This window comes from Heptranchias perlo, chromosome 15 (assembly GCF_035084215.1).
Source record: "Heptranchias perlo isolate sHepPer1 chromosome 15, sHepPer1.hap1, whole genome shotgun sequence".
NCBI lineage: Eukaryota > Metazoa > Chordata > Chondrichthyes > Hexanchiformes > Hexanchidae > Heptranchias > Heptranchias perlo.
In genome coordinates, this window is record NC_090339.1 from 12,056,894 (window position 1) to 12,081,953 (window position 25,060).

The window sequence follows — 25,060 nt, forward strand, 5'->3', positions numbered from 1 at the left end:
TTTTGTTTTAAATGAAAGGAGGTGCTCTTCACTACTTTTGTCATTTAAAAACATTTTGACCAATGATAAATAATTAATTACTGAGGGAAGGAATTTTAAAATTAAAAATTTGTAACCTATTTCATTTTTTAAAAATCCCTAACTGCAAGTATATGGGTACCCAAAACCAACATGGTTTAAATCCATGACCCATTATAAATATGACAGAGATAATAGGAGATTTAATAAAATAGAATCAGCAGTCTTCTGTCCATCCCTTTTATCTTTTTTTTTACAGTCTCTCTCCTTTGCCATTTTTAAAGCGTCCATTTATTCCTGAAGCTATTCCCCTGTTAAACTCATGGACATTCTTGTGTTCATGCTGTGCTCGAGCAGAGACACGTGACCTTTGTTTTTGCCGGGTTCTATTGAGTCCACTGGAGATACGATAAGAAAGAATTGCGACTATTCATTGGGACCCAGCAAAAGTTGGATCCTGGACACCAGCTCCATATTGATGGTGCTATTTACAGTTTCAGCTGCTGGACAGGATTAAATGAATGGTGTTGACTGTATATTCGTTTATTTGTTGAGTTTTATTTTTTTCTGGATATTTAATGAGAAATGGGAGAGAGTATTGGATAAGATTTTCTGGCAATCAAAACAGTTGAAAATGCATCAGTTGAACTTATAGTTCACTTTCAAGAAAGAAAGAAAGAGAAGACTTGCATTTATACGGAGCCTTATTGTGTCTTTGAAATGTTGTGACTGGTTTGTAAGCAAACGCAGCAGCCAACAGCAGCAAGATGAATGACCGGTTCAATTTTTGGTGGTGTGTAAGGGAGGGTTGTTGGCCCCTGGTGAACACACTGCTCTTTGAGTAGTGCCGTGGGAACCTTAACATCCTGAGTCAGAAGATCGGAGAATTGGGCGTCTGTTTAATGTTCTGTGTAAAGGACAGTACATCTGATGATGCAGCGCTCCTTCAGTACTGCAATGCCCTGTTGGCCTAAATTGTGCTCTCAAATCAGGAGCAGGGCTTGAATCTACAGCCTTCCGACTCGGAGGTGACACACTTAAAAATAGATGCAAGTTTTGCTGCTTATACTATCTTCATTGAGTAGCAGTTAAGTTCTGTGTTTTGACAATGGAGCTCTTTTAAAATGATAGTGTATATTGGTTTATTGTGACCTGGTTCTGGTTGGATCTTGTGTGTATCCTTTTAAGCTTTGAATCTGTATTTTAAAAGGTTTTAATTGATCTGTGGTATTTCTAGCTGGGATAATAATGAGTTGGAGAAGATGAGCCCGTGGGACATGGAACAAATTCCTGACAATGGTAGGATACTTAAAAGAATTTTTAATAGTACAGTATTGAAAACGCATATAATAGAATTAAATATACTTAGTATCCCTGCACTGTTCTTTGCATATTTGATGACCCAAATTTATTAAAATAAATTTCTAGTTATTTTACCCCTGTCATGCATTTTGGAATTTCAGAAAAAGAAAAGCTGTTGTAGGAGCAATTGTGGAATGTTTTCCCACATAAAATCAGGTCTCGAGATTCTTTGCTCTGTTTCAAATTACAGGTAGTAATTGTTCAATTATGGTGGCACAGCAGTTACAGTCTATTTGAAAGTTAATGCCTCTCATATATATGCAGCTACACAAAATAGTTGCAAATTTGCAAGTTAGTACACCCTTGCTGCAGTTTACTGTGTCGATATGATTATAAATGAGTTAGAAACTGGTTGTTGGAGTCTAAGTGGATAGTTGTGTTTTTTTACTTTTATTAAAATGTGCAAAGCAACTACCTTTTATCATCTATGGTGTGTGCTTTTGCAGCTACCTACCCCGAAGAAATTGGTGCCAGTGTTCCTGTTACTCCAGAGGAGCTTAAAGACTTGTTATATAAACCTCAGGAGGGTGAATGGGGATCCCGCTCTGCAGATGATGAATGTGAACGTATCATTCAGGGAATCGATCAACTGCTTACACTTGGTATTTGCCTAATGCAGTTAAATTCAATTTTAAATCATTAACTCCATCTATTATATGGAAAAGTTTAAAGTTCAGTGTTTCTGTCACAGTTTATTTCAAATGTTAATGTTTAGAAGATAAATACTTGTTTTAGAAAAATTAACCAAATATTAAGTATACAAACTTTAATTTATTTGACAGAAATAGCCGCACCATTTTGTGCTCCAGTGGATCTTTGTGCCTACCCATTGTATTGCACTGTGATTGCGTATCCAACAGACCTAAGTGCAATCAAGAAGAAATTAGAAAACGGGTTTTATAGGTGGGTATTTCTATTTTAATAAAAACAACTTTTGTTTTAATTCTTGGCATTTATTCCCCATTCCAAGTTACCTTGAGGAGGTGGTGGGGGCCGTCTTGAGAGATTGTTTATTATACAACTGAGCCACTTCTCGGCATTAAGTGTCTACCACGTAGTGTGGGACTGGAGTCACGTGTAAACCAGGGTCACAGACTTCTTCCCTAAAGGACATTAATGAACAAGTTACCAGATTTATTGAATTCAGTTTTCGATTCATTTTGAATTCAGATGAGATTTGAATTTACGATCTCTGGGTTGCTAGGCTAGTGCCATAACCAGTGTTTTGGATTTCTGAATATAGGCACCCTTGTCCTGAAGTTATGCTGTGAAATGTTAGCAAACAATAGCTTAACATTGTCATCTGAATTCCCCTCTCTGCTATTTTAGCAGAAGCGTGAGCGTTTTAAAATACATGAACGTACGCTTGCATCATATGTAATTTCAGGGCTCCAGTCTTTTGTTTGCCGCTGTATGTTCGTTCACATTGGTTTTAATGTTGCCTTATATGGTTACATGTAAGTTTAGGAAACCAAAAGTTGAATCCTGTTTTATTCATGGATCAAGGTTGGTTGTTACCAGTTAAAGTAGTTTTTGTTTTCTTCATTTAATCTTATTCCTCAGTTTATGCTCCATACGCAAACGGATTGGCCCAATCATCCAATGGGGGGAATAAAAGGCTGTGATTCCCTTTGAAAACTTTTTGGTAAATTTATTTCTCCAGATTTAGCATTAATGAATCCAGAAACCTACGTTGTGTACATTCCAGCAACACCATTAGAATTCTTGGGCCACACATTATTTCATCAGTACGTTAGATTTCCAGACTATATGTGCCTTTAAAAGCTCCAGTGAACCTCATTCAAGGTATCTAATTAGGGGCAGCCTCTTGAGATGGGGCAATCTCTGAAGAGAGGACAGAGGAGAGGGGTGGTCCGTCCATTTAATCACACTCTAGGATTTGATTACGGTTAGACTACTATGAAAGTTTGACTGTGGAGAACATAACCAATAGAGACATAACCCAAAAGGAACCTTCAGCCACGAAGAAATACTATCATCACAAATCCAAGTCTCACGATGGTGTAGAATTGTTCTGTTTCTTCATTAGCCCACACATCACCTGGAGCTGAGTCGACAGATGACCTACTTGCAGGCCTATGACAATGTCACTGGGAGTGGACTGTTGATGACACTTAGTGTAATTTATCTCCCCCCTCCCCGCATCGCTCAGTGCAGCTGAGATCAATTGTGTCCTGGGCCATATTCTTATTTATTTTTCCTTATCCTCCAGTAGTGTTTGTCACTTGTTTTGACATAAGAAAAAGTTCATTTTATATTTAGCCTTTGATCAGCTTTCCTGGCATTTTTATCCCTTCTAACATTTTTTTTAAAAAGTCATATTGTGATTACTGATTTTTTTTTTGCAAAGCAGTTTCATCTGTGGAAGTTTTTGTTTGGAACAATGCTTAATCTTTGCATTACTTTGTTAAATGCCTTTGCAGTATTTCTGGCTTTGTTACCATCACTGGACTTTTCTAGATTTGACAGCAGCCTCCTTTTTCCTAGGCCACTTCTCTTGCTCATGAGCAAAATGGCTGAGATTGGCAGTTGGGTGGTGTGGGTATTAAATCAATATCATCACAACGTGTTCGGTTTTCTTTCTTGTGAATGAATAGCAATAAAGTGCAAAATTATTACTGCACAAGGCAGGTGCAAGTATTCTTAAGCCAATAAATACTTGTGGCAATTGATGACTGATACATTTCACAGTGAAGTTGTACACTGTGCTGGATTGACAGTGGATATGCTATTAACTTTTATCTGAATTCTAGGACAATTTCTGCCCTAATGTGGGAAGTAAGATACATTGAACATAATGCTGGGACTTTCAATGAGCTTGACAGTCCTATTGTCAAGTCTGCCAAGTTAATTACAGATGTGTTACTTCGGTTTATTGGGTGAGTTGATGGTTTCTTTGAACTTAAGAAGATATAGCAAACTTTGTTGATATTCATAATGTTTGATTTATGCTGTGGTTTAGCACCTGTTTTGTTTTATTTATAGGGACCAGAGCTGCACCAATATGTTAGAGCTGTATGATAAAATTAAGACAGAGGAACTTAGCAGTGATGAAAATGACGAGGTAAAAGATCTTCCCAAGAGATTGGATCACTAACTACACTAATATCAAAAATTATCAAACTGGTTTACTTTCTCTAAGAGATTGGTAGTCGGCTCCACTGAGTGTCAAATTCGCCAGAAAGAAATTTTGGAAATTGGAATGGGTTCCCTCTTTAGTTAAGGTCAGATATGGAATAGATATTCTCCCTACAGAAGAAGATGATTGCGTAACATGCTTACCTGCAAGGCTCTTGGCGTAGATTTCGAATCCACTACCACTCCAGTTACTAGAACTAACTTCCACTCTCCCTTCCTACCTGTCGAGCTTCGGGCCCTGTTGGTAATTCTTTGAACATGGAACGACAGCTTACCCTTTTAATCCAGTCAAGTCCTCTGATGGAAGGCCTCACGCCCGCAAGCTGTAAAGGCTCCGATAGCATCGGAGCAAGGGAAGCTCCACTGGCAAACTCGCTCACAAGCACTGACTTTGTGGGAACAGATCTGAGGAGTACAGAAGGTTGAAGATGCTAACCAACAGCCAGATTACCTTCCACCCATCAGCCATTTGGGCCCTAGCCCTGACCATGTGCCCCCTCCAGATCAGAGCATGACTTGAGCGTCAGCGAGTTAGGATCCGGACTTCGACTTTATTCACAGTTCTCAATGAACTATAGCATGGACCTGCATAGTCAGCCCAAGTCATCCAGTTTGTACATGTGACACAACTCAACTTCTCTGTCCATCACTGTGTACGTTTTGGCTCCTGTATTGTCCCCAAGCTCCCCTTTCCTAATGTCAACCATCTCTTGGTCCAGCTGTGCTCGCTTCTCTCCCTTTATCCCATTTTATTTGTTCCCATCAACATCTGTCACTTCTCCTTACTGCATCGTTACCCACAACACTTGCCACTACTCCTCCGCTGACATTTTTTTGGCACCACCCCATGGGTTAAGTCCCTCCTGAATGGGGCCAGGGCATCCTCTCCTGTTAGCCCACAATGGCTTCTGCCATTGGCTGTCCTGAAGGAGAGACCTGCAGTACCCACCCATCTCCTTTTCTGGAAGGCTACCTCTCGAACCTTCTCCCCATCGCTCATTCTTTTCATACACCAGCAGTAGTGGTCTTAGCATGAGTAGAGTACAAGTCCTGGCTATTCTAACGGCTAGTCATAGAAAGAAAAAGAAAGAACTTGCATTTATATAGCGCCTTTCACGATGTGCCAAAGCACTTTACACCAATAAAGTACTTGAAGTGTAGCCACTGTTACAATGTAGGAAATATCATACTCCATACTGCGGAGACGACCTGGGAGTTCACTGAGGCTGACGTATTCTTTGCAAGTTTAAGCTAAACAAGGGCTTCATCTCAGGGTTTGCTTACTACTGTAGCATTGAATCAGTACTAAAGTGTCAATCAGTGGTTGTCTCCTCCAGCAGGATCATCAGCTGCTGAACTGAGGCCGCCATTGGTAGCTGTCAGCTTCAGCTAATGCTAGTCCAATCACCATGGCATCGGCTGTCAGTGGTATGATCAGTACTGAACCAGAAGTGGAAATTGCCTCTCCACCAGATCGTCTAGAGTTAATCTTGACTGGTCACATCAGTGCTGTTCCTGTGTTTGCAAACACATTGAGTAAGACTCACCCCTCCACAGCATTAAGTCTATCTCGGCCGCAAGAAATTGGTTGCATGTGTCAGGATTTGTGTGGTCATGTAAAGTAATGAGTGAAATTTTCTGAACCATCCATATACTACCATTAGATGTTACATGACAGATATAATACTTATCGAAACAAGCAAGTAGTATCAGCTGCCTGAATAAAGTTAATCTGAAAAATATACAAATTTTATCAGGCATTTTATTAAAGCTTCACTTAGATACATTTGTAATGCTAATTTAACTTTTTTTAAAAATAAAATTAGGAACCAGCTGCAGATCTGGATTCTGATGCTCCTGGAACCTCCTCAGACACAGTAGTGAGTATGCAAGTACATGCCTGTTTAAAACTGATTCCAGTTATTATTGTACCATTTTATTTGATTGATTTTCCTGTCCACCTATTTTAAGATACAAAAATGATGCCTGTTATTCTGTTGGATATGTTGTGCCCTAACCTAGTAATATAATGTAGCTTCTGCTATTCCTAGGAATTTTCACTAACTACTGTACTCATCTTAATTCTGCTATTTTAAAGATAAGAACTGGGAATCTAAAATAAAATCAGAAAAGGCAAGAAAAAGTTTTGACAGCCAGTCGAAAAGATAGCAGAAAAGAACTGATCAAGGGTTTAAGCCCAAATTGTCAACCCCTCTTCTGATGCTGGCAGACCTGTTACATATGTCCAACACTTTCTGCTGTTTAATACTAAATTATACAAATTTTGTTCATACAATCTTTTTAAGGGTGACCATTCACACCATCTAACTGAAATTAAGTTCTAATTTTCCCAAAAACTTTGTTGCAAGCAGTTGGAAATTTCTCCCTGTTGTACATTTGAACTGCTGAATAATTTGAAATGCAAATTCTGCAGTAGTTTTATGGGCGAATTATTCCAAAACTTGGTTTTATTCTGCAGCAGTTGTAGTCCAGATAATTTGCTAAGTCTTGAAAGTCTATTTTTAGAAATAGTTAAGTGTCAGATATTTCCAGTTTAATTAAGTGCACCCTTGGATGATGGGGTGAATTCATTGATCACCTGCTTTGGCGGTGAGGGGGTGGGAGTTGGAGCGTCACAGCGTTGTAGCTGCAGCTCTGACCTGTGCTTCTTTTGAATGCAGCTTCCTGTTTGGAGTGGAAGATTGATGAATTCACTCCTTATTTTTGCTTTTCTAAAAATTGCAATTTTTTACCTTTATCCTTTCAAGTGGACAGTCTAATCTTTCTATGTTGATGCTGCTCTTTTGTTCCCTCACCACGAGAGGGACTCCCTATTCCCCTCCCTCAGTGTACCAGTCATCCAAGGTCCCAAAGATAAAAAGACAGAGTGTGGTGACTTTCTGCATCACCCAGAATGATACATTTTCAAATACAATACCATGCTAACTTTTTGAAAAGTTTATAATTAGAGTGTAATCACACCTCCATCCCCCAGACAAAATTAACTGCCTTTAATTGAGTTTTTTTTTTAAACCTTAGCATCGGCTTCCAAGGCAGCTGAACAGAAGACCAGCATCCAGCATTGATGTGAATGCTTGGAAGGAACAATGCACAGAGTTTCTGAACCTCATGTTTCAGTGCGAGGACTCTGAACCTTTTAGGCAGCCGGTGGACCTCTTTGCATATCCTGTATGTGGTGTATATTTTTGAAATTCGCATCAGCTTTTCTTAAGTTTCTGCTTTAGAGGATGTATCTATTTATGGCACTTAAAGGGATGTGCTCCACCTTACAGCAGAATAATATATTGTTTGGTACATGGTATAATGCTCCTCCCTTATAAAGCAATGTGTCCTCTGACTTACTATGAATGATGGCATGGGAGATCTGTTGGTGTGTTTATAGCTTCAATTTTTTACTGAAAGGTTTAATAGAAAAATCACTTATGTTAACACAAAATCCTAATCAGGTAGTTAAACTCCTGCCCTAATGAATGATAAAATATAACAGTATAGTTCAAAAGAAATAATGGGCAGCCTTGCAGGTTGAAATAAACATGTCCATGACATGATGATGTACAACAATTGCTTATTTATTTTAAGATGTGTTTACACAAGTTCAGCATTGGTGTGAAGCAGTTGCAACTTCACATTGATATTAAACTTGTATAGTGTAAGTTCGGTGTTAAGGCCCGAGCTGATTCCAAAGCAAAGCGGCATGAGACACTCCTATGAAGCTTTGCTTCAGCGTTGGATGGGGGTTTGACTACAGATTCAAATTGCATTTACACTATAACTGCAGCAAAAACACCTCCCACTAATGCTGCAGTTGAAGTGCAAATGCACCCATAGTTCTGTTATTAAAACTAGTTTGTTCAGATTTGATCTTGGAGGTAATGGGTTCTTGATTCAGATTATCTATTGAGTAAGAATGTAACATTTCATGAGGGGCTGTACAGCTTCAAAATGGTTTGAGGAAAAATTCAGTGCTTGGAGCCTATTTTCTTTATTTGATACAAATCTTGTAACTCTGTCAGTCACTATATTTGTGTTTACACTTCCAATTCCCTTTGTAGGACTACAGGGATATCATAGACACTCCAATGGACTTCAGCACTGTGAAAGAAACCCTTGAAGGAGGAAATTACGAAACTCCTCTGGAGTTCTGCAAGGATGTTCGGTTAATATTCAGCAACGCCAAAGCCTACACACCCAACAAGAAATCAAGGGTAAAAGGAATATTTTCTTTTGGAAAGGTTTGTGAGACATTTACTGTTAACCCGTTCCTCACTGGGAGAGTAGTTGTCAAAAAGCATTAACATCGATGGACAATTTTTAAGTTTTTTTTTCTGGTGAAGGTAAAGAGTTAAAGTTCTTATTTTCATTATTAACCAAATTAATCATAGTATAGTACTCCACAGAAGGAGGCCATTCGGCCCATTGTGCCTGTGCCGGCTCTTTGACAGACCTATCCAATTAGTCCCACTCCCCTGCTCTTTCCCCATAGCCCTGTAAATGTTTTCCCTTCAAGTATTTATCCAATTTCCTTTTGAAAGTTATTGTTGAATCTGCTTCCACCATCGTTTCAGGCAGTGCATTCCAGATCATTACAACTTGCTGCGTTTAATATATATATAAAAAATTCTCTTTTTTTCCCCCCCCCCCCACCCCTGGCTCTTTTGCCAATTGTCTTAAATCTGTGACTTTTGGTTACTGACCCTCTGCCACTAGAAACAGTTTTTCCTTATTTACTTTATCAAAACCATTCATGATTTTGAACACCTCTGTCAAATCTCCTCTTAACCGTCTCTGCTCGAAGGAGAACAACCCCAGCTTCTCCAGTCTTTCCACATAATTGAAGTCCCTCATCCCTGGTACTATTCTAGTAAATCTCTTATTTCCCCTCTCTAAGGTCTTGATGACCCTTGCATTTATATCATGCTTTATGTACCCCCGAAATGTCTCAAAGCTCTTCACAGAATGAATTACTTGACCAGGACAGGGACAATTCGGTCAAGGAGCCAATGGGTCCCCAGGTTAGGGAGGGGCAAAACAAAAGTTCCTGTTCCTGAGTGCTAGCTACTGATTCCCGTTGGGGAAAATGCAAATCTATGGACAGAATCAAGCCCAGCTGTGTACCTCCCAAGGCCAAATAGAATACTCGTAGTCTGGGCTTCCATACGAAATACAGCCGCGTCAGCAAGATATCGGAGGGTGGCTGATTGAAACATGCCCCAGTAAGAGTTTTAGGGCCCGATTTTAGCACCCGCTACCGGGTGCGTTCTCGGCGGGGGGGCCCTGAAAATCCCGAAATCCAGGTGCGGGACCGGATCGCGCCTCGATCCCGCCCACTTCCGGGTTTCCTGATGACGCGCCGGCGTGCGCGCGCAGCCCCCGCTGGTGGGAATACCGCAGGCAATTAAAGCCAGCGGAATGCCACTTGAGAGTATTTACTTTGCTTGTTCAGGTCATTAACTGACCTGATTAAGGGACTGTGTGTGATTTTGGATAAACATGGGACTGTTTCACACACTGGGGGAAACACTCCCAGTTGAAATGGATGTGTTGCAGCTGTCAGCCTGTGGCAGCTGCAAAGGTCCATTTGACAGGTGGGGGGGTGGGGGGAGACCCTCAGCCATTGCAGGAGGCCGCTCTGTCACTTGGGACAAAGTTTGGCCTCCACCACCCTCCTCCTGATGGTTGAAGTCACCAACCTGCACACTTACCCCGGGGTCCGGAGACATGTACCTACCTTGCGGACCCCCTCAGATGTACATCTTGCAGATGGGGGCCGCCGTAGCTGCAGTCATGACCTCCTCGGAGGGCGAACAGCCTCGCCATCCACGCCGTCCACCTCTGACACGTGGAGCTCCACAACAGAGTGCTGTGACACATCCACCTGTACAGCAGGAGGGAGGGCTACCGCAGAGAGAGATGCGTCGCAGAGGGCACTACCCTCGCCACACGTTCCACAGACCGAGGCTCAGCCTCCTGGACCTCTCTGAGCAGCAGTGCACACGGAGGCTCAGAGTCACTCGACATGTAGCCGTGGACATCTGCAGCCTCTTTCATGCCGAGCTGCTCCTGGCTGGCCCGTGCACCATCTTCCTACCTGTCGCTGTCAAAGTCACCACTGCCCTCCCCAACTACTGCTCCACAGCCTTCCAGGCTGCAACCGGGGACATCCCCGATGTGTCTCAGTCGTCTGCGCAGAAGAGCCCTGCAAATACACCTACACCCACTCTGCAGTGACACACTGGGTGGCATCAGTGGTGGGTCCTCATAGGGATACCCAGGAGCGGGCATTATTGCAGGATTCACGAAGACATGGCAGTAGTGGTGCCAATATAATGTGTGATGTGAGTTGTTCTTTAATTCAATAGAAGTAAGAACCATGACAAACCCTCAAACACCCTTGTTCATCCCCTTCATGCTCACGACACGTTTGCCTTACGCTGCCTACTGAACATATGTGATGCATGCCCTGTGGCTGCAGCACAGGTGGTGGCAGGTTGAGTGAGGCTGGCCGTGAGAGAGATGCACGAGAGGGTGAGTATGGGATAGAGCCATGAGATTGTATGAGGATTGGGTTGCGTGGTAGTGGCGGGGTGAGTACTCGCGAGGTGAGTAGGTGCAGGTAAGATGAGGATGAGGTTTGAGTGGGTATGAGGGGTGATGTGACAGAGTAGTGTTGGCAGTGCTGAAGGAGATGTGGGGTGGGGGCAGTGTTGTGGCAGACGGAGTGTAGGGGAAAGACGGCGTGTTCTCACTGTGGTTGACCTACTGAGGTCATTGGAGCGCCTCCTGCACTGTATGCAGGTGGGCGATATGTTGGTGGCGCTGGTGACCTTCTCTGCCACCTCGAGCCAGGCCTTCCTGGTGGCAGAGGCAGGCCGCTTCCTCCCGCCCGCCGGGTGGAAGATCTCTGTCCTCCCCCTCCTCCTCCCCCTCCTCCTCACCCCATCTAATGATACCTGGGGTGAGGCATCATTAAACTGGGAGCAGCCTTCCCCCTGGGCTGCTCCATGCTGTAATTTTTGCTGTTTGTTGCAGCATCTGTCAGTGGAGGACTGCCCCTTTAAATAGAGCGCTTCCAGCTGACAGATCTTACTGCGCTTGCGCAGCCCGCCCGACGCGCAGATCAGCAGCGGGGAACCCGGAGGAGCAGGTAAGTGGATCCAATTAGTGTGTTGCCTGCTACGATCGCGCGGGCAACCCACTAATTTCAACGCGCCCGCTGGCCCACCCGCCGAGAACCCGCACCCCTGGTAAAATCGGGCCCTTAGTCTCAAGTTAAATGTTTCCATGTATTAGGTTATTTTAAGAAGTTGATAAAATGGGGATATAAAGCCAATGTGGTCTAATGCAGTAGCCTTCGGAGCTGATACTGATATAACTAATGCATTATGAACTGTTGCTTGTAAAACTTCTCAAATAATCCACATGTTTATACATTAGAGGTGACCTTTCACCAGCAAGAACAAAGGGAAAGGATTCCAAAGCTGCTTCCACTGGTTTTATATATCTATATCAAACAGAAATAATTTCTGGTGCTGCCTGTTTTTTTTAAATAAAAAGTCTGACTTTATCGTATGGCCATTATATCAATGCTTATCTTTTCTCTGCAACGGATTTGACTTGCTCCAGCAGTTACGGTGAGAAAGTAAACATTGGTCTCAGCACAGTAATGAAATTACTCACTTGTATATTTCAAAATCATGGAATAAAATAAATTTAGCAGATAATGCGGTCAGGATCTAACCTGTAAGATTTTGACTTTGGTGTTCTAACAGTTGGAAACCTGTTTCTATTTGGATGCATTACAAGTTACAGATGTTTACATGGTACAATTGTTGTGGTTACAGATATACAGCATGACACTCAGGTTATCTGCCTTATTTGAAACACAAATTAAAAAAATCATCTCAGACTACAAGCTAGCCTTGAAGTGCCAAAAGAAGAACAAACCAAGACAGATGTATAGAAAGAGATTTAAAAGCAGCAGCAGTAGTAGCAGCAGCAAGAGCAGTTCTCGGTCCAGCAGCAAGAGCAGTTCTCGGTCCAGCAGCAAGAGCAGTTCTCGGTCCAGCAGCAAGAGCAGTTCTCGGTCCAGCAGCAAGAGCAGTTCTCGGTCCAGCAGCAAGAGCAGTTCTCGTTGCAGCAGCAGAGCATCCAGGTAAAACAGTAAAACCTAGTGGAGTGGTATAACATTGCATATTTATATGCTGCTAAATAAACAGGAACGTTTTTGTGTAATTAGCATGACAAATGCAGTAACAGTACACAAAAGTTCGATCTTTGCCGGTTTTGAACATTGTGATACTAACATTTAATTTTGTGTGTTGCTGTAGTTTGGGAAAGGGAGGAAAAAGCAATTACTTTATCTGATAGGCAAAATCCTTCCACTTCTGCCCTACAAAAGTCCCCGTACCCAAACACATGTTACAGTACCAGTTCCCACTGACAGTTTGGCATGACTTCTATTTATCTAATGGTGCAAATTCCGTACCTACTTGTCAACTAACTTATATAACTAGTTTTGTTGTGGATCTGTCAGCTGCAAAAAGATGATGTTGGATTTCCAAAGCTGCTTATTTCCCCTTGTTTGTTGGAATAAGTTTAGTCCCTTGGATGTAAATATTCCTGGGAATGGGACATACTGACTTAGGAAGTAAAAGGAGCAGTGCAAATGGGTTGAAGAGGAGTTATTTGTATGCCTGTTTACCAGATTATTGTCCATTTTTGCTTTTTGTTTCATATTTTGTTAATTTCAAAGGCTGCTTTTGAGATGGTTGAGACTTGCATGAGGGGCAGACAAAAAAAGTTAGATTTAAAAAAAATGTTCTTTTGCAAGTAATTTAAACTTGGATCAACCAGATTCTATTTAAATGTTAAAAATCTTAAGACTATGAAACGGGGGTAGTAGATTATACAGTGCTATGATGATTTAAAAACTGATGAGCAGTATTTTTTCTACTACTAGCAGTTGAAAATTTTGAACATTTTGGTTGTATCCTAAGTATGGTTTAGGGAGACACGGTAATTTTAAAATCGATTCACAAACTTCAAGTTTCACGTGTGGTTAGTTCTGTGAGAGAGAAACTGGAAGTATTGATAACGTCACTGAGAACGCTCTCTTTAGTGGCAATTTTATTCTTGGCTGAGTAAAGAAAAGCCCTGCTTTGTTAATTACTAGTTTCACTTTTTACACCATGACTTGGAATTCAACCAGAAGTATCTATGCTGTTTTGCATTGACATGTAGGGCACAAAAACACTCAATGTACTAAATGATTTTCACCATTTAACTACAATATTGAAACCTAATCGAAAATAGTTGCACTTCAGAAGCTTTTCTTTATACTGGAATTATCTCTTATCTTTTTTTAATTATCACTTACAATTCTGTTTCTTACCTTTTAGCCTGGAGCACAAACCAGTGAACACTGCATCTAAAGCAGACCTGAATACCTCGCCACCCTGTTCAGTTAGAGCCATTTCACCAAGATCATCTCAAGGTGAGAGTCAGAATTTACCCAGAATTGAAATTTCAGTTACTATCAGCTGGTGATTCATTTGTACACTTCTAAAGTAGGTAATTTGTCCTATAGATGCAGTCAAGCCCAATCATAAACATTAATGTATTTATCAGTGCCAGTTAAGTGAGTAGGAGCTTTAATATTGAGGGTTCCTTTATTGCTCTCCTTCCTTTAATTCCATGTGGTAATGCTTATCAAAATGAAGTGCAGGACAAAAGAGGTGGAAGTGGATCTCAAAACTGGGGCATAGTAAAAAGCAACCCGAGAGACTGAACCTCCTCTGACTGAAGGACTGAGAGGAGGCCCAGGAAGTGCTTGAAGAAGATGCTGAGAAGGAAGAGGAACATGAATCAACTAAAGCTAGTTGAGGGAATTCGGGAAACACTTATAGATAAATATTACAGGATAAATTAGATAGTTCTAAAGTGGAGCTGGCACTGGTAAAGGCACACGGTGTTGAATGGCCACCTCTTAACGCTGAACTTTTTATGAAAGTGGCATTGTTTACCCATAAGCTTTTGTGTAGCAACAGTTTAAACCCTTAGCACATTTTCAGTTGTGCTTAAAAGAAAACAAGGTTAAACAGTGGCTCTTTAAAAGCAATTTACAAGCCCATTTTCAGCAGCAAACCTATAAATATAAACAGCTTCCACTAGTTTTTTATACATAGTAAACTTCTGCCACAGCTAAATTTAGTCTCTATTTTATTGAGGTCTCATTTAATTTAATTTTGACAATTCTACAGCTGTTTTGTGTGAAGTTGTCTTCAGCCATACAGCTGTTGTAAGGCTTTACTTCAGTTGCACAGTATTATAGTCTGATGGCATGCCAGAGTGGTGGGATGGAGGTTCAGTTCTCCTCTACTGAGCTCCACATTGGCTGTGTTGCAGTGAGGAACCACAGAGGAGTTGGGTCTCTTTCTCACAGGGAGTGAACATCAGCCAGGGGACAACTTGGTTTTGCTTACCTACTGAAAATGCATAACCAGCATTTTTTTAAAAAAAATTCCCTTTTCTTTCCTGAAGGTATTTACTCCTTGCTGGAGTATGCTAACACAAGCACAGTTAGCAAAGTGGCCGTTATTCTTTATAAGCCCTAACATTGAGTGCTGGCAGGTTTATTCGACTCGGCACGTATCACATCTGAGCCCAGTCACGTGCATCTCTAGCAGGGGTTGCTAGACAGAAATCAGAAGAGGGAATGTTGGCTTTTTTTTCTTCCTCCCTCTTTAGCACTGAGACAAATTGTAGTCATGCCCTTATTTTCTGAGATCAGCTAACTCAGCAGAGGATCAAACTTTGGATCTTCTTGGTCTGTCTCAGCTACGCACTGAATAAACTCCCAGCTATCAGGGAAGTCCCTTGGCAATCCTTTTGATGGAAAACTATTACCTCCTTGTAATACTGATAAAAGTTTGCTTAAAACGATAACCTAAACTCATGAAATGATGGATCGTGCTATACTGCTACACGGTTTGGTCAATGTATAATTGACTTCTCTGCAGTTTCCCTGTAGTTGAAAATTAAGTCCTAAATTATTTATTTTAGTTTACTGGTTCTGCATATGAATATGCAGGTATGCTGACCGATTTTAATTTTCCAGCTTCAGAAACGGATGATACCTCAGGACCACAAAATGATGAGGTTGAGCATCCACCGCTGCCACCACTTCCTGAGTGGGATGCACAGAATAGGATTGGAAGTGATTCAGAGCCTGAAAGTACCAGAGTAACCAGGAACACGTCTACACCTGTAAAACAAGGTAATAGAAAATAAATCTGTGACTTGTATTTTATGCAGTTATGTAGGTGTTTCTTTTGGGTGAAGGAACAAAATAAGAATTTATCTTCCAGTGGTCTGTTCTTCTATATGTTTATTAATCCTCCAAGCACTTGCAACATATGTTGCCATTTATAACAGAAATTCCAGTCCAGGCTTTCTATAATGTATTGCTGCCCAAGAATCACGACACAATGCAGGAGCCAACAGGCACAATACAAACCAACGTGGGAGCATCTTCAGATTTCCCAGCTTAGTGCCACTGCACTTTGTAATATTTGATTCGGTTTTTAAAAATTCACATCTGGCTTTTTCTGGGATTACACGTTTTTTGGCCCTGTATCTCCTTGTGTTGGTCCATGAAATGACACTGAAAATGATTCAGCAACAACTGCTGATGCTGTGGTTGACTGGTCCTGCCTATTTTATGGAAAATCAACTATCATTTGCACCTAGATGCCGGATGGGTTGAATGTGGCATTATTGTCTGACAGCAACCTCAATATTGCCAACTTCAGGCATGTCCCTACTGCTTGGCATACCCTCAGCATGTCCACTGATCTGGGTGGGAATAGACCTCTGGTCAGCAATGAGGTCTGTAAATCTCTGCCGTGAGGTTCTCAATCCACTCACCCAACATGTTGAAACCAGACAAGAATTTAGCTCAACCAAAACTCTGCTGCTCATATCTGATACTTTTCCTACATTAAAGGCACTATAAAAATGCAAGTTGCTATCATTTCTGCTCTGTCAGGCAGTTGAATCAGCTAGGGCTAGTGGGGGACACTTTGAATATCTCAGTTCACGTACAAACTTTGTCTCAGACATGTTACAAGAATTATCAATGTTTTTAAAAAGGGTTTAAATTAGGTACTTTACTGCAGTGAGTGAGATCTGCTTGTTTGTTCTTCTGTTTAATTTTACTGGATAAAATTATTTCATAGTGTTTAGCCTGCGATTTACGCTCCAACTCCACTCTGTTGGAGTTTTGATGGCCAGTCTATCAAAGATGAAAAGAATGAGAGATTTCATGCTATTTGAAGTAAGCTTCAGGGATTTATTATTCATCCAAATGACACCACATTCTACAATACTTTGCATAAGGTCACTTCACATAGAAGGTATGGGCATAACAGTGGAACTGATCCTTTTGCACTAGGCACAAGGAAAAGTGTTATAAGATTATTATAATCTGAGGTTAAAGGCATAGAAAACATTAAAAGTAAATAGGCATTTTGTATATTTTACTGCAAATGTGTCTTTTCTTCTTTTCAGATCAATCCTCTAATGGTCCTTTAGTTAACGGCCATGGAATGCGTGCTTCTACAAAGAGGAAGTTGCTGAGTGACTCAGAGGAAAGTAGTTCAGAGAATCTGAACAAAGAGGAGATGGAAGGTATTGCACAGTTAGGCAGCGATGCATCAGCCAAATCTGGCCCAGGATCTGAAAGCAGGTCAGAATCGGGTTCTGGGTCAGATAAAGACCACATTGAAGGAGATCATGATTACAGCAAGGTTGTGAGAAGAAAGACAACAGGAAAAGGAAGTATAAAAAGCAAAGTAGGAGTAAGGAGAAGGAGAAGAAGGAGGAAAAGCTTCAAATTTTCCACACCAACGAACAGATATAAACGGGCAAGATTGTTGGATGATTGGTTTGATGAAGATGAATTGTGCATTGAAAGATTGAATAAATGCTCCACAATAAGAACTAGAAACCAAGGCAGAAGGACTGTTTTGTATAATGATGACTCTGATGATGATGGCTTTGTACCAGCTGACGAACCTCTAAACTTAGGTATGTCGAGGTCAGGAAGAGTGCGACGGATGACCGAAAAGGCTAAGGCAAGTCACTTAATGGGCTGGAGTCACTAATTGTTAAAGCAGAGAACTTTTAAAATGAACTTATTTCATTTGTACTGCAGGGATTCGATATGCACATTATTTTTACTAATTTATGTGGGGGGGGGGGGGTGGAATCTTCACACTATATTTGTTTTTTTTTGTAGTGGTGCTTATCCGGTCGTCAAAATGCACTTCGGTCTTCCAAACCGATGCTTACCAACTGCTGAAGCAAACCTCAAAGACAGTATAGCCTTAATGCATTGAAAAATATCACTGTGCATCAGGGGCTTCAAAGTCAACAGCAGTTATGTGATAGGAAATTTCTATTTATCATGGCAATTTTTAGCATACCTGGACAGTGTTCCTGATGTCTATTTATAAACTGAACACGCAGCAGAATTTATTTAAATTCTAGCCATAACTTCTCACCATACAATAATAAGCCTGTCCTAGTTTTTGCACAATTCTTCCAGTCTCGATGGCAGCTATTAAAGGTTTACAGCATGAATATCCTTTCCACTAATTAAGGTTATGAGTTACTTGATCTGCACTGGCTTTTTTTTTTAAATTTAGGATTGAATTGTAATATATATTACACATGCTAACTTGTTTTTATTTTGAAGATGAATTTTACATTCACTAGTGGATTTTGTCTTCCAGTGATGGAGATAATGAGCAAATAATGGTTGGTGCCTTTGTAAATGTGTTGAATTTAATTTAAGTAACTGAGTGATGTTTCATAATGTTTTGCATTAATTCTGTACAAATTGAGGAATATGAATTTCAAAGCAAGTGGTGCCAACTGTTCAAATGTTTACACCCACCAACTAACATTGAGATATTTAAAAATGTGTATATCTTTTAATTTTTGTGTTGTGGTTTTTTAAAACTTCCCATTTTAATGGTTTTTTTCTACCCACTATTAGTACACTGTCCTCCTTCAGCAAAGAAAAATAAGAGGGTTATGTATTGCAGATAGTTTTGTTGCTGCTGACAATACTAGTCCTTGATCATCCCAACAGATCTCTGCAAGAAAAGAGATATCTGGTTTAATATCACCTGTCAGATGGAGTACCTTGCAGTAGTGAGTCACCCCATCTAGAAGCTCAACCAGCAAAAGATGCTCATGGTTAGCCAATATGGTTATTCTAGGGACTTGATTTTGGCTTCAGATTGTTTTTCCACTGACGTAAAATTCTGAAGTCACTGTATGTTTTGGTTGAAATTTTTGTAGGCGTGTAGAGTGAGATGATTTGGGGTGTCTGCTCAATCTCTTTCTTTCTCTCCCTCCCCAGAGTGTTGACCCAGTTTAACAAATCCAAAATTTGGATTAGAATTTGATTTAAAACTGTTTGAATTGCATGGGAAATTGGACTTAAGACTTTCACCAGTGAGGGAGTGCATGTGGGCCTTGAATCTGACCTCTTATTCTTCCCAAAGGGAATACCATCATCAATCGAAACACCAAGCTGCCCTTTTAAAAAAAATTACAAAGCTGAGTACACTTTAAAGCATTATCGTTTTATTTATTTTATGGCTGGCTTCTGTCCACATTTAATTTACCATTTTCTGTTCATATGTATTTGAGTACTGAGAGGTTGATATGTGAAACATCAGTTTGTTTATATACAAAGAGAACCAGCTTTATATAATAGGAGTGTTCTGTAGGAAAAATTTTGATTACAGGATTTTCTGAGAAAATCTGAGTTATCTGTGTATATTAGTATATCTTTAGCAAATGATGCTAATGATTTTTCCCTGCAGTTTGCATGTGACATTAGCATGATGGGGGTGCTATAAAACTTTTTTAAACAATGCTTTTGTAATGCAAAGTGTTTCACTAAAGTTGCTTGAGGAATGATGACCTATGTAATCAGAGTTGTACAGGACAAATCTGTAGTCCTGTTTATTTTTCTACAGAATGTGTACATTGAGCACATTGATTCCATTATTTTGTATAAATTACGCAAATCTTTGTAAACCAATTTGTTTTTTTGTAAATGTTCCAATCATGTCTGCACAATCAAACTTTCAATCTTACAGAAATACATTTAAAAAGAATATATTCTTGCTCACAGCAAACATTGAATAGCAACTCTAGTGAAATGCCTTATTAATTCTTCTCCAAAGATTCGATGGTAGGAAGGTAATGTGTGCTCCCCCTCCCCTTCATAAAATCATGCAGCACATTTTTCTAATTTGTGAAGAAACAATGTATTAACTTCTTTCAGTCCTTGCTGTAAATTTGAACCAAAATCTCCAGGTACGTGGTTTAAAAAATGGACCAGATTGCTTCAGTAAGTTGACTTTCGGGGACATCATTTCACCAAATCCTTAATCTTGGTGACAGTCCCTTTTTATATATGTACACATATAAATATATTTTAAGTCGTCAGCATTTCAGGGATTTTTCTTGCCACACGGGCAGACCAAATGTAATGTTGATATGCAATGATATACTGTGAGATACATTTGACAATTTTTGTACTGTAAAAAGTGTACATATGTAAGCTTTTTGTTTATAAAATAGTTACTACACTTGTGTTCACAATGGTGTGAGTTCCTATTTGCTTTCTGTGTTTACATTTTTTCCAAACTAGTTTTATTTGCGTTCAGATTTTTCTCGAGCTGAGGTTTTTTTTGTGGGATCGTACTAGCCTCACTCACCGATGAGTCTCTACCTCTAATGCCTCCCTATCACCCAATGCATTGAATTCAAAATCCTCATCTTTGTCTGCAATCTTCCTGTGCAACCTCCTCCAGGCCTGCTTTCCTATCTTGACACATTTCTTCTCAGGCTTAACTTTTTGTATATGTGTGGGTGTTTCTCTCCTCCCCTAACCCCACTATTGGTGCCATAAACTTCAGCCACTAGGGCCCTGCTCTTTCTCATTCTGTCTCTAAACCCTTCCACACCCTCTCCCCATCTTCACAGTCTTCTCTCAAAACCTTTTTCAACCATATCTTCAATCACCTCCCCTAACTCCTCTTCCTTTCAATCCTCAATGTCAGATTTACCCCATTGTGAAGTCCCTTGGGACATTTCACAATTTAAAGGTGGAATAGAAGTATAAGTTGTTCATTGTTCCAAAACACCATTTGACTTTTTTGTTCTGCGAAAATGAAGGCAAAAAGATTGACACTTGCCACAAAGTATTCAGATGTAACTTTTCAATTCCTTACTACCAAAAGTGAAATTAGATCAACATTCATTTTCTCAAACTGTTGTGGAAGTTTGCTTCAAGACCCATAGCTGCTTCAGAATGTAACAACATGAAATAGGCTTTTTTCATGTTTCTACGTGTAAGAAAATGACCTGACTGGGATTTGTTTAAGCCCCTCAGGAAAGTATAGCATGATATTAAAAAAAAACTTCATTTTCTTGAGGTCTGGGCAAAATTTACAAAATATTAACAACCATCTTTATAGAACTATTGATAGATTGTGTAAAAAAAAAGTTTGAACTTCAACTTTAGAAAATGACTATTGCTATTTAATTACTTAAAATACCCATTAAGGCTCATATATTAATCCTTTTTGATATTTTCCTCGCTAAAATTTTCTGTCCAACTCCATTTTGGGATTTGTGAATGTGCTGGTCACATTTTCTTCATAGTAAGTCTTCAAAAACTGTTGTGAACGTAGGGGTAGGTGAGACTGCTATTTTTGAGGGTGAGCAACCTCAAGATGTCGATCTGGTTTGGCTTGATAAGATCCAAACTAAAGCTGGCAAGTGCTGTAAGCTACCCATGTTGCAATCTAGGTGCTCTCCTTACTATTTGTTGTCCTGGCAAAAAGCAGAACTGAGCCTGTTATAATGTGAAACTTACAACTTTATGCATGACTTGAAGGGGATAGTAGACTGCACGACTGACTAACTAGTTCCTTTAAGTCTTTGAAACCAGAGATTATGTTGTTTGCCCACCCCACATGTTGTATAGAGCCTTGGCCAGACCCCATCTTTAGTACTGCATTCAGTTTTAGGCATTGCACCTCAGAAAGGATATATTGACCTTGGAGGGGGTGCAGCGCAGATTCATCAGAATGACACCAGGGCATAAAGGATTAAATTATGGGGACAAGTTGCATAAACTTGGCTTGTATTCCCTTGAGTATAGAAGATTGAGCAGTGATCTGTGAGGAGTTTAAAATGTTAAAGGGATTTGATGGGGTAGATACAGAGAAATTATTTCCTCTGGTGGAGGAATCAGAAAATGCCTGCAGTCTACTGACTTCCTTTTTAAACCTGTCCAACTATACTTTGTTCTTTTAAAACCGAACACTTAAGAGTAACCTTTTTCCAAATCCTTTTGGTGGAAAAATGATCAATAAATCCTAAAATGTGACAGAAATGAGTGACATTGTTGGGACACTAACCAGCCTGCACCAGACATATTTAGCATTAGCTACATTGAAAGGATGAGAGATGATAGTAAATATAATTAAATATTTCAGCTTAGATTGATCACTTTCTATTTTGATAAGTATTGTACAAACAGTGGGTGTATAAACTGCAATTAACAAAAATGCCCATAACAGGAATAGCCCAGAGTCACTTCCCCATGGCATGAAATATCAAAGTGACATCCTGCCTCATTCTTGGACATAATCATCAGCTAAAGGTGATGTAGACTAGGGAACAGGTTTCCAGCCTGCGCTTTCATTCGGAAGATGTCATGTGACATGAAGACTTCAAATAACAGGAGAGAAAATGAACGTAAAAATCACAAACGCTAGACACAAAAAATACCAAAAACCGTAAACAAAAATGAACTCAAATTGCATTATGATGAAAGAAGGAAAGAGATCGTTTGAAATTGAACTGTGCCCATTACCAGTATGATAAAACTGATTCAAATTTTGCCTGGGTCTCTATCCAAAGCGTTAACTTGTCCTCTTCACAGATGCTGTCTGAGCTGTTGAATGTTTCCATTTTCTGTTTTTTTTTGCAATAAAAATATTTATCTACTTGGGAGCTATATACAATTGTATCTTTATCAAAAGCAAAATACTGCCTGACCTGAGTGTTTCCAGCATTTTCTGATTTTGTACCTTTATCAATGAGGTAAGGACAACAGATTGGTACTTGTCTGCGGTTTTCCCCTTTTTTCTTTGGAGGAAGTAGAAAATGGAGAGAGATGAAGAACCTGTGACTGGTAAAGATTCCTGTTTCGTACAATTTGTGAGAATAAAAGTGCCTAGCTCTAGTAGTTGCACAGTTTACTTCTCTTAATTCAAAGTCGCTTAGTTCAAGTTACCCAATAATTCATTTTTTAAGCACTTTGCTGTGTTATTTATGTTGTCTGATTCAAATTATTGGATAATTCAGTTTTTTTAAATCAGCGGATTGTAGTTGGAGATGGTAAGAATTGCAGATGCATTTTATTACATTTGTTGTGGATCCCAAATTCGTTCTGCGATCCATGGTGAGCAATCTCTTTAATAATGTAAATATAAATCTCTAACAAGAAACTCAGTGGCTCACAATAGCACAATTATAGAAAGATCTGTGGTATAGATCAAAATTAATTATTGTTTATGTTGAGCTATCATTCCACCAATGGAAAAACTTCCACTATTGTGACCCACTTGTACAATGATTTGATATTTGCTATAAATCAGACCAAAATACAGTCACTCCACTCACATTTCCACAATTCCCTGTTTGAATCCCTCCCACTGTACCAAAATAGCCCTTACCAAAGTCATGAATGACATTCACTGTAACTGTGTTGGTGATGCATTATCCTTCCTTGTCCTCTGCAGCCTTCAGCATCCTCCTCCAAGAACACAGCTTCATTGACCAGCTCAGTGGGACTACTCTCGCTTGGTTCCACTATTACCTATCTGATTGTAACCAGAACATCTCCACCAAGGGCTTCTGTTCCCAACTGTCTGGAATCTCCTTTGCCTCCTCTTCATCTACATGTTTTCCCCCCCGACAACATCATCCACACACGAGGTTCGATTCCACATGTAAGCCGATGATATCTCTCCACAACCTCTCTTGACCCCTTAACTGCCTCTGCTGTTCTGATTTCCTCCAGATAATCATTGGGAAGACTGCCACAAATTCCATATTCTTGCCACTGACCCCATCCTTTCTCAGACTACTGTCTCAGACTGAACCACACAATCTGCAACCTCAGTGTCCTGTTCAATTCCAAGCTGAGTTTCTGAACCCATATCCTCCGCATCATAAAGACCGCCTACTTTCACCTCTAATATCACCTACCTCCGCCCCTAACTCAGCCCATCTGCAGTTGAAATTTCCAGGCATATCTTTGTCACCTCTGGACTCGATTACTGCAATGCTCTTTTAGCTGGTTTCCCATCCTCCACTCTACACAAATTCCAGCTCATCCAAAACTCTGCTGTCCATATGCTATTCCACACCAAGCCCTGCTTCCTCATTGCCCCTGTCCTCATCGACTTACATTGCCTCCCAGTCCCTTAATTCCTCATTCCTGTGTGTGAATCCCTCCATGGTCTTGCCCGCACCTATCCCTATAACCCCCTCCAACCTCTCCATTTCTCGGAATCCACCTTCCATTTGTCCTACAATTGACGGCCAAGCCTTTGGCTACTTAGGTCCAGCTATCTGGAATTCCCTCTCCAAACATCAGTTTCCCTCTCCTTAAAAGCCAGCTCTTCATCCAAGCTTTTAGTCAACCGTTCTAATCTCTCCTCCTTTGGCTCAGCATCTGTATTTTGTTCCTCACATCTCTGTGAAATGCCCTGGGATGCTTTTCTGCATTAAAGTAGCTATATAAATGCAAGTTGTTGTGAAATAGGCTGGGAGTAATATTTTAAAGTTTTTGAAAGAATTTGTGGCTAAAATAATTATATCTGATCAGTCTCAAGTTTAAGTGATGATGAATTGCTCTGAGTCAGTGGCCTGAGAAAGGATGGAGTTGGTGGCAGTCTTCCCAATGATTATCTGGAGGAAATTAGAACAGCAGAGGCAGTTAAGGGGTCAAGAGAGGTTGTGGAGAGGTATCATCGGCTTACTTGTGGAATCTAACCTTGTGCGTGGATGATGTTGTCGGGGGGAAGCACGTAGATGAAGAGGAGGCAAAGGAGATTCCAGAGCGTTGGGAACAGAAGCCCTTGGTGGAGATGTTCTGGCTACAATCAGTTACATAATAGTGGAACTAAGCAAGAATAGTCCCACTGAGCTGGTCAATGAAGCTGTGTTCTTGGAGGAGGATGTTGAAGGCTGCAGAGGTCAAGGAAGGATAATGCATCACCAACACAGTTACAGTGAATGTCATTCATGACTTCCTTAGGGCTATTTTGGTTATATGTAGGCTTTTATAAAGTTATAGAGGCCATGGAGGGATTTGAAAACAAGGATGAGAATTTTA

At 40.3% G+C, this 25,060-nt stretch overlaps 1 protein-coding gene across 2 annotated transcripts in view; it reads left to right on the top strand.

Annotated features, from left to right (window-relative positions):
- Window positions 1-20,244, top strand: part of brwd3 (bromodomain and WD repeat domain containing 3) — a 97,522-nt gene extending 77,278 nt beyond the window's left edge. The window contains exons 29-40 of one of the 2 annotated variants that reach the window (XM_067996843.1): window positions 1,256-1,317; window positions 1,827-1,982; window positions 2,163-2,283; window positions 4,155-4,280; window positions 4,387-4,465; window positions 6,366-6,419; window positions 7,579-7,728; window positions 8,613-8,792; window positions 12,402-12,712; window positions 13,959-14,053; window positions 15,677-15,835; window positions 17,128-20,244. In XM_067996843.1, coding sequence (XP_067852944.1) covers window positions 1,256-1,317; window positions 1,827-1,982; window positions 2,163-2,283; window positions 4,155-4,280; window positions 4,387-4,465; window positions 6,366-6,419; window positions 7,579-7,728; window positions 8,613-8,792; window positions 12,402-12,712; window positions 13,959-14,053; window positions 15,677-15,835; window positions 17,128-17,723 — 2,089 coding nt within the window. In that variant the 3' untranslated portion in view covers window positions 17,724-20,244. The remainder of the gene's footprint in view (window positions 1-1,255; window positions 1,318-1,826; window positions 1,983-2,162; window positions 2,284-4,154; window positions 4,281-4,386; window positions 4,466-6,365; window positions 6,420-7,578; window positions 7,729-8,612; window positions 8,793-12,401; window positions 12,713-13,958; window positions 14,054-15,676; window positions 15,836-17,127) is intronic. The other variant, XM_067996844.1, reaches the window with a different exon arrangement.
- Window positions 20,245-25,060: the final 4,816 nt, after the last annotated feature.